Genomic DNA, 10,708 nt, shown 5'->3' with positions numbered 1-10,708 from the left:
CAAGATATGGTGGCTATTTTTGCTCACCACTTTTGGACGACTCGATCACAAGTGGCTCTTTGATTTTTTCTGACTCACTATCTCTCAATCACAAGGGGCTCTTTTTGCTCTCTTTTTGGACCGATTTTAGATTTAGATCGGATACATACTCGTTAGAGTTTTCTTTGGCTCTTAATATTATGTTATAATGTGGAAAGTGGTCTAGAAGTAGAATGTGGTGCATGGTAAGAACCAATCAACACATTATGACTACTTTTTTGAACTTTACAATTAAGAAATTTCCTAGTAATATTCTTTAACACAAATTGAAATGGCTAGCTAGTGACAAAAAAAATATAGTCCTAATAAATTAGTAAACAAAATTGTAGATATATTCTAATAATATAGCGACAAACTATTAAAAATTAGCAAAAATTTTGTGGTCATTATTACATCTCTTCTATATAAAAAGTGTAAATAACAATTTTTTTTTTAATTTTAACAATTTATTTTGTTAACTTTAATAAAATATTATAAATATTTAACAGATTATACTTTTAAAATTGATTAAAAATAGATATTTATTAATTATATTAATATAAATTTAATTATTATAATATAAATTCAAATTCAAATATTATAAAATATTATTATTACAATAATATATAATATAAGATTATTTTTATTAATTATATTAATATATAATGTTGGCAGTTGGTTAATGAACTTTCTTTTTCCATCTTTTTCCATCACACAAAGCTTCAATTCTTGCTCAGATTATTTGGCTACGAGTAAAGGTCACAAAATGAGATAATAGTTATGTATCTTATGAGACCATGTCAGGTTGTCACATGGCTGTCGTCCAAACATTATTGTTAGATAGAAGGTACTGTAAGTGCTTTAATCTGTTTTGGGTCCCCTTATGTGTTGGCATCGTTATTATTGTGTTGGCATTATTATTGTTGTGTTCACATATATGTGTGAAATGGTGTGTATGTAATCACATAGATATTCACTTACATATATATATATTGACAAAACAAATCAAATCAAATGAAACCGTAGATTATGGATGGTAATAATATAATGGAAACGTGAGGCACGTTGAGATAAATATGATTTTATATTCTCCTCTATTTTTTATCTCTATATTATTATTACTTTAAATAAACCCCTCATAAGTATTTACAATTTATTTTAAAATTTTCAAAAATAAATTTTTTAATTTACTTAGTTGACTCTCCAATATTAATATTACACTAATAATGAATAATGAAAGAATAAAATTGACGTCTTTAAATTAATATTTGTTTTTGCTATCATCGAGACTTTTCTTTTTTCGAACGTCATTGTCATATAAAAAAAACATTAAAATTGCTTAAAAAAATGAAAATAAAAAAGAAAACACACATTAGATTATGTTTGGTTCATGGTATATAATGGATGGTATTATAATAATAGATTAAAAAAATGTCATTCTTACTGTTTGATAACACTAAAAAAATTAGTTATTTATTTAATTAATTAAAAATTTGACAATTAAATATAAAATGTGTTTGGTAACTCTATTTTTATTTATTATTTTTTTAAATTTTAATTAAAATTTATTAAATTTTGAAAATAGAATTTTTTTCACTTTCAAATTTTTTTTAAACAGTTTTCGACTTTTTTTTTTTTCTTTTTCAAATCAACACCTCATATTGTTAAACAAAAAATAAAAATAAAAGTTATCAAACGCATTTATCATTTTTTATTTTTAAAACCAAAAAACAAAAATAGTTACCAAATATATTTTTATTTTTTAAAAATAAAAAAACAAAAATAAAATAATATTTTTATTTTTATGTTAAAAAAATTTAAAAATAAAAATTTTATCAAATACAGCCTATATGTTTGGTTATAATTTTAAAATATAACATATTATATTGAACATTATTAAAAATAAATGATACCAAAATAATATTTTATAAAATCACTAAGTACCAAATAAATAAATTCCCTTTATTATATAAATTTAATTTTGAGAAATGAAAGAAAATAAATGAAGCCAAAACGATTATGAGACCCTGCCCAGACAAGCATTGAGCTGCCTCATTCCTAGTTCTGTGAACCCAAAACGACCATGTCAGGTTATTACATGGCTGTCTGAGCAAACATTATTGTTAGCACAGCTGCGCTTTAATCAGCCACAAATAAGCCCTTTTGACAGAAATAGAGTCATGAAAAACTTAAATATAGCCCCAGTTGCATCATAATAATCACAGCTGTCTTTTTCTTTTCTACTCTACTTTCTTTACTGTATTATTGATTGATTTTTCATATATGTTTTAGTAGTTATATTTACTGTGTTCACATATATGTGTGAAATGGTGTGTATGTATGCCCTATCCATTTTTGTTATATATATATATATAAAATATATATATATAATCACATAGATATTCACTTACATATATATTGACAAAACAAATCAAATCAAAATGAAACAATAGATTATGGATAGTAATAGAATATAATGGAAACGTGATGCACGTTGAGATAAATATGATTTTATATTCTCCTCTATTTTTTTTATCTCTATATTATCATTATTATTACTTTAAATAAACCCCTCATAAGTATTTACAATTTATTTTAAAATTTTCAAAAATAAAATTCATCATTGATAAATAATTTAGTTTTTAATTTTTTTCCACCTTCATAATTAATTATTTTCATGTAACTTAAAGTATTTTTGGCACTATACCAATTAAAAATAAATACTTTACAGCAACTAAATGGATAATTTTATTTTATTTTTTTCGATAAAAAAGTATCTTATTAGAATTAAAACAATTAGTAAACTCACAATATTGATTTTTTTTACTTGTAAAAATTAAAGTATATAAAAAAAATTAAAAATGAAAATGTAATTAATATATAAATGCTATATTAGATTTGTCTAATATATATTTTAAAAAATAAATGAATTATCAAATAAAGAATGTGAACATAGGAAAAAGACATCAAACTAAAGTACCAAACAACACGTTATGGGTTATAAAAAAAGCAAAATATACTTTGTTTATAGAATAGAATTTTTTTTTTCACACTTGACTTAGTTGACTCTTCAATATTAATATTGCACTAATAATGAATAATGAAAGAATACAATTGACGTCTTTAAGTTAATATTTGTTTTTGCTATCATCGAGACTTTTCTTTCTTCGCACATCATTGTCATATGAAAAAAATATTAAAATTGCTTAGAAAAATGAAAAAAAGAAAAAGAAAAAGAAAACACACATTAGATTATGTTTGGTTCATGGTATATAATGGATGGTATTAAAATAATGGATTAAAAAAAATGACATTCCTATGGTGCTGTTTGATAATACTTAAAAAAATAGTTTTTTATTTAATTAATTAAAAATTTGACAATTAAACATAAAATGTGTTCGGTAACTCTATTTTTATTTATTATTTTTTTAAATTTTAATAAAAATTTATTAAATTTTGAAAATAGAATTTTTTCAATTTCAAATTTTTTTAAACAGTTTTAGACTTTTTTTTCTTCTCTTTTTCAAATCAACACCTCATATTGTTAAACAAAAAATAAAAATAAAAGTTATCAAACGCATTTATTATTTTTTGTTTTTAAAAACAAAAAACAAAAATAGTTACCAAATATATTTTTATTTTTTAAAAATAAAAAAACAAAAATATAATAATATTTCTATTTTTATGTTTAAAAAATTTATAAATAAAAATTTTAACAAACACAGCCTATATGTTTAGTTCAAAATTACAAATGGAAATAACCTTTCCAATGAAAAATTCATTGACAAGTTTTAAGGAATTGATATTCTTTTCTAATTTGGTGGAATAACATCACCATTCAATGCCAATTCAAAAAAGTGTTAGTTTTTGTCAAATATATGTAATTTAAAGTATTTTTGTTAACAAACCAACATGTTATGACTAATTTTTTTAACTTTACAATTAAGAAATTTCCTATAAATATTTTTTAAGATAATTAAGTTAATTTAGAAAATTATATAAACAGTATAATAATAATTTTAAAAAAAATGAAATGATTAGCTAGTGAGAGTGACCTCAAACATAAAAGAAAAAGTCCTAATAAATTAGTAAACAATATTCTAGCTATTTTCTAATAATAGTGACAGATGAGTAATAATTAGCAAAAATTTTGTGGTCACTATTTCCTCCTCTATTGGAGACTATCTTTTCTAGAGTGTCAACATCATAACCTAATAAAAAATCTTCCAAAAAATAAAAAATAAAAAAATTTGACGAAAAAATTCCAGACCATAATTAAAAATGAAAGGCCATAATAAAAAATATATATTTTTAAATTATAATTAATAAAAATAAGAGCTCTTGTCAATGTTATCCTGACTTTTCAAACAAGACATTAAAATTTAGCAGTGGTGGAAAGTGACATATATCAGACCAAAACCAAAGAACAAGTCTTTTTTTTCTTCTAATTTAAAGTTAATGGCTTGACCTTGACTTAAAGTTTCTTTTGGATTAAATATGAAGATAATTGAATCTGAGCGTTAATTACTGAAACAAAAGAGAAAAATATTATTTATTAAGGACTATTATTACAATATAATAAGGGTTTGTTCATAATATATAATATTATATTTTAACATAATTATGTATTTTCAGTCTTCTATTTATATAGGAGTGAGCTTGAAACATTTATTATTTATTAATTAACTCTGGCTAACAGTATAATTTGCATATGCTTATTAATATATCTACACTTAAAAAAAAAATTAATTCAGCCATAATTATTAATATAAAAGTCTATTTTATGAACTTGATTGATTCTACACGCTACTCTAGAGTTCATGCATGGGTGACTTACAAAATGGGGTGTTGAACTAATAATAGAGTACTGTGTTGCCTATAAGAATATGCAAACCACAAATTTCCTTACAACTTTTTACGCTTTAATCATAATGATGAAAATAGTGGGGCTTATGCTCTTGATTGGCCTTGCAAATGTGGCGAGTTCAGAGAGTAATCAACCTCAGTGCATACACAAAGAGAAAGAGGCTCTCCTCAGCTTTAAGCAAACTCTAAATGATCCTAACAATGTTCTCTCCTCTTGGACCGATAGCAGCAAAAGTCAAAACTATTGTGCTTGGAGCAACATCACTTGTGACAGCCAGACCAATCATGTCATCGCTATTGATCTTTCTTATCAAAGTCTGAACGTGATCGGTGGCCATAGTGAGGTTGGGTCGTCTTTGGCTGAACTGAAGCATTTGAACCACTTGCAGCTCGTTGGCATGAACATTATTCGGATTCCAAAGTTTGTTTTCTCTTTAAAAGAGCTTACATATCTCGATCTTAGCGGGAATCCAATCAGCGGACTTATTCCACCACACCTTGGAAATCTCACCAAATTGGAGTTTCTTAATCTTTCAAGCACTTCTAAAATGACTGTTGATAATCTTGAATGGCTCTCCCAACTCACTTCTTTGAGGACCTTTCGCCTATCAAATTGTCTATTTCACAAGGTAGATACTTCATCTCTTTCCCATACAAATTATTCCTTCAAATTTCTTGAATCACTTCATCTCATTGAAAATTCTATACATCCTACAATAATTACTTGGTTATTAAATTCCAGTTTTCTTCTTCAAGAACTTTCCCTGGTAAATAACACCATAAATGGTCCTTTTCCAAATTCCTTTAAACACATGAAATCTCTTGAAAATGTTGATTTGTCAGGGACCCAAATTGAAAGTGAAGTGCTAGAATCCTTAGGCAACCTTACCAAATTAAAATCCTTGGGTTTGTCTTATAACAATCTTAGTGGAACATTTCATGATCTTCTAGAAAACTTGGCAGGTTCCACCAAGAATTCTTTGGAGAGATTAGACTTGAGTTTTAACCAACTTGGTGAGTTAAATCTTGACGACTTTGAAATCACATTCCCATCTTTGATATATTTATCTCTTCGTAATAATCAGTTGGAAGGTTATTTCCCTAACCGTTTAAAGATATTTCCCAGTCTTCAAATATTGAGTTTGGATAACAACAAAATCACAGGGCTATTGCCTGATCTTTCATCAATGCCAAATTTGACAAACGTCACTCTATCTAACAATAAGTTCGTTGGTGCTTCGAGTCAAAGTATTGGCAAGCTTGATTATCTTGAGGCTTTAGACATTTCTTCCAACTCTCTTTCTGGGAATATCTCTGAAGTGAACCTACAGTGTCCCAGATTAAAAGCTCTAGATTTATCATATAATCCAGCTATGGGATTGAAATTCAACTCCAATTGGGTACCTTCATTTCAGCTTACTTCCATAAGAATGATTTCTTGCAAGTTAGGTCCCTATTTTCCTAGTTGGCTCAAAACTCAAACACTTGTCTCCTATCTAGACATTTCCAGCTCTAATATTTCAGGCCCTGTTCCTTCTTGGTTCATAAATATTACTTCCAACTTGAATTATTTAAATATGTCCTTCAATCTACTTAATAGCACCTTGCCAAATTTTCTACCACCAAAAATAACTCGTCTACCACCATATGGTAGAAGTGATCCCATTAATCCATATGGTAGAAGTGATCCCATTAATCGATATCATGTTATCGATCATGGTAAACTTATAGTTGACTTAAGTTTCAACCAATTCGAAGGTTCTGTCCCACGTTCTCTGTCCTCAACTGCAAATGAATTGTATCTCTCCAATAATAACTTCACCGACTTGCGGTCTTTTCTATGTGATGCAGAGACTGGGTTCAGGCCAATATTAATTATTGATCTTTCTCATAATAAATTATCTGGAAATATTTCTCATTGCCGGGTTAGTTTCGACCATTTGTGTATTCTAAATTTAGAATACAATAAGTTGTTTGGAGAGATTCCGAGCTCAATTCAAATGAATAACACTGTAACTCTACACTTAGGACACAATAACTTCTCAGGAAGCTTGCCTTCCTCATTGGAAAATTGCACTTCACTTCAAGTTCTAGATTTGTCGAGTAATAGTTTGGAAGGACCAATACCATCATGGATTGGAGAGAAACTAAACAAGTTGGTTTTTCTTAGTTTGAAGTCAAATAAATTTAATGGTAGTATACCATTGAATCTTTGTCATCTTACTCAAATCCAAATATTCGATTTATCCTTGAATGATTTATCAGGAGCCATTCCTCATTGCATTAAAAATTTCACTGCAATGGCTCAAGGGGATAAATATTTGAATTCTACCCTTACTTCATACGTGTATGTGTCATCCGATAGAAGAGGACGTCCCAATGCAATGGATGCTGCATTGAAATCTCGACCTTATGTGTTGGATGTGTCATCATGTCACATTTATGTGTTGGATGTGTCATCCTATGAATTATGGTATATGAATTATGCATCAGTCACTTGGAAAGGAGTAGAGTACAGATATGATAAGCTGTTGGGATTGCTGAGAATTATTGACTTATCAAGTAACAAATTGAATGGAGAGATTCCTGCTGAATTGACTGATCTTTCTCAAATGGTTCAACTAAATTTATCAAGAAATAATTTGCGTGGGGGGATTCCAATAAATATTGGAAAACTGACTAAGCTACTAGTGCTTGATTTGTCCCACAACAAAATACATGGCAAAATTCCCATAAGCTTGGCTGAAATAGATTTCTTGAGTTACATGGATTTGTCGGACAATAGGCTGTCAGGAAAAATCCCTACTGGTACTCAGCTACAAAGCTTTGATCCTTCCGTATATGCAATGAATCTTGGGCTGTGTGGGCTTCCTCTGTCAAAGACATGCCAACGAGATGACAATAATGAAGGAGATGATGATGATGAAGATGATGGTGGAGAATTATGGATTGACTTGCCATGGTTTTACATGGGAATTGGAGTTGGATTCGCTATTGGATTTTGTGGCGTTTGTGGGAACCTATTGATAAATGCTTCATGGAGAATGTCCTATTATCGGATGATGCATAGATTTGGAGACTTGCTTTATGTGATGATCATTGTAAAGTGGAATTTGTTGAAGAGAAAACTAGCTCGGCACTAACTAGTAAGTTTTAATTCTCTTTGTTTTAATCTATCAATGTGTGTTATTTTGCTAAAATGACACTTGGACAAGACTAGAATGTAATTAATTTGTGTATTATTTTTCACTTGCAGAGAGGACATAATCAACAAGCACACATCTCTCTTTGTGAAGGCAAGTAAGTGATTTTTTTGTTCATATTTCATTGCTTTGGAATGATCATATATAATAAGTAATAGTATTTATGATCAAATTTGATGTGGTCTAGGGTTTTGTTGCAAGGGACAGTAACATCAGAACACCCAATTTGGATGGAATCTACAAAACGACATCTGTCTATCTATCTGATGTTCACCCAGCTGTGTTGGATAACCATATATATATATATAAGTTGTTGTTGTTTACTTTGTCATTACTATTTGTTTGTAGTTGTTATTTTTGAGCCTCTCTTTGTGAGACACCATATTACTATTGTTTCTCTATTTTAGTTTATGAATATATATATTCAAATTTCTGTGTTTGTTCTATTATTACCAAGTACTCAATCACAATCAACATTTTAATTAAAATAAAATAAAAAAAAACAGAAGAAAGTTGATGTAATGGAACATATTCGCAATCTGCTATGTCACATATAATGTAGTATAATCAGATTGCTCACAGAATGCCAAATTCTGTTTTAATTTTCTTAATTTTTATAGTTGTTTTCTTTTTAGTTTTATTTATATATTTTGATATTTTTTAGATTTTAAATGTTTTGAAAATAATTAATAAGTTAAAAATAATTTTAACTTGTAAATTGTGTCCAAACGCCAGGAAAGTGCAGCACAAAAAAATCAGCTCTTATATATTATTGTGGTCAAAATGTTTACATTCGTATATTTAAGTGATGCAAAAATAACTAATTTTAATGTTTTCTTTATATGAAACTTCCACAAATACATTTTAATTGATGGAAAGTGAAGTATTTAATTTCCACAACTAACCAATGAATGCTATATATTTTGTTTTTATTAATATTAATATTATTATTATTATTACTTTATTGAAATTAAAAAAAGTTCAGTTGACTAGTAGACAAAACCAAACATGTGTTTGACGAAAACATGTATGTTTTTTTTTCCCACTTTATTTGACACCTTTTGACTTTTGAATTCATGCATGTAATTAAAATCATTTTTTTTTCTTTGCTATTAAGATCAAATATACCCAAAAAAAATCAAATATACCAAAAAAATATGTTTTTTTATTATAGATACAGCTTTTTCCAAAATTCTTTTTTCTTCTTCTTTTATGATCTACATCAAGAAGACGTTAAATTTAAGAAATTGTCTACAAATTTACATTTTTTAAAAAAATTAAAGTAACCAAACAACACGTTAATTAAAGTAGTAGACATTTTTTATTTTCTATACGCTATAAGACTCAATGGGTAGACTTAAAAAGCTCGTGTACTAATTCAATCTCGTATTCTTTTTACTTTATTTCTTTCTTGGTTATTATTTGATATATTATATTGTCGTTTGTACGTAGTAGAATGAACGTAATTGGATCATTTTAATATAGCAATTCTGTTAGAATATCAAATATGAGTTTAGAAGTAGAACGAGGTGCATGATAAGAAGTATATGGTTTCATCTCAAAACTAATTGGTGATAAGTGAAGTAACTCATTTTCTTATGTATTATTGAATGTATTCACACATTTTCATGAGATATTTTCTCTAATATCCCCATCAAGATGGTGGCTATTGTTGCTCACTAATCTTGGACGGCTCGATCACAAGTGACTATTTGACTCTTTTTAGTTCACTATCTCCGAATCACAAGTGACTCTTTTGACTCTTTTTGGACCACTATCCCCGAATAACAAGTGACTCTTTTGGCTCTTTTTGGACTTGGTTTTGGATTTTGGATCGGATGCATATTCATTAGAGTTTTCTTTGGCTCATGATACCATGTTAGAAGTAGAATGAGGTGCATAGTAAAAAGCATAAGGTTTCATCTCAAAACCAATTGGTGATGAGTGGAGTAACTCATGCCCTTATGTATTGTTGAATGTACTCACACACTTTCTACGTAGAACCATAATTGTGTAACAAATTCACAGTTAAAATAAATGTGTAATATGAGCTTTGTTTTTGGGTTTATTGTGTCATGTAACATCTAAAATTGGCACAGTCCACACTATTAATTAATTGTGTATAGTATTTGGTGTAGAACCATATTTTTCTTTCGTCTCATATGTTGTTGTGTTAAAACACATAACACACATAGAGAGCTTTACCAGTGCAACAATAAGCCTCCTAAAATTACGAAATTGAGGTATATAGGACAAATGTGATGGCTGATTGCATATACCACAGGCCACAGGCCAACTTCGATTTCACACATCATTGTCGTATAAAGAAAAAATTAAAGTTGTTAAAAAAAAAGAAAAAGAAAAATTTAATGGTCATTATTACATCTCTTTTATATAAAAAGTGTAGATAATATAAATTTTTGATTTTAACGATTTATTTTGTTAACTTTAATAGAATATTCTAAATATTTAATGGAATATACATTTAAAATTAATTAAAATTAAATATTTATTAATTATATTAATACAAATTTAATTATTATAATATAAATTCAAATGATATAAAATATTATTATTATAATAATATCTAATACAAGACTATATTTATTAATTACATTAAT

The 10,708-nt window shown here is 27.5% G+C and overlaps 1 protein-coding gene across 3 annotated transcripts; it reads left to right on the top strand.

Moving 5' to 3' along the window:
- The first annotated feature begins 4,836 nt into the window (after window positions 1–4,836).
- LOC133781478 (receptor-like protein EIX2) lies at window positions 4,837–8,533 on the top strand. 3 transcript variants are annotated; one of them, XM_062220483.1, is made up of 3 exons: window positions 4,837–8,030; window positions 8,141–8,180; window positions 8,275–8,533. In XM_062220483.1, exon 1 carries the CDS (start codon window positions 4,905–4,907, stop codon window positions 8,025–8,027), a length of 3,123 nt encoding a protein of 1,040 aa, XP_062076467.1. In that variant the 5' UTR covers window positions 4,837–4,904; the 3' UTR covers window positions 8,028–8,030; window positions 8,141–8,180; window positions 8,275–8,533. The 3 variants fall into 3 exon arrangements, with proteins under 3 accessions (XP_062076467.1, XP_062076468.1, XP_062076466.1); XM_062220484.1 differs by having other exon boundaries at window positions 8,141–8,184; window positions 8,295–8,533; XM_062220482.1 differs by having other exon boundaries at window positions 8,141–8,184.
- The last annotated feature ends 2,175 nt before the right edge of the window (window positions 8,534–10,708 follow it).

The sequence above is a fragment of the Humulus lupulus genome, chromosome 6 (assembly GCF_963169125.1).
Source record: "Humulus lupulus chromosome 6, drHumLupu1.1, whole genome shotgun sequence".
Taxonomy (NCBI): Eukaryota; Viridiplantae; Streptophyta; class Magnoliopsida; order Rosales; family Cannabaceae; genus Humulus; species Humulus lupulus.
Note: the sequence above shows the minus strand (reverse complement) of the source record. Positions and strands in the feature narration are given on the sequence as shown.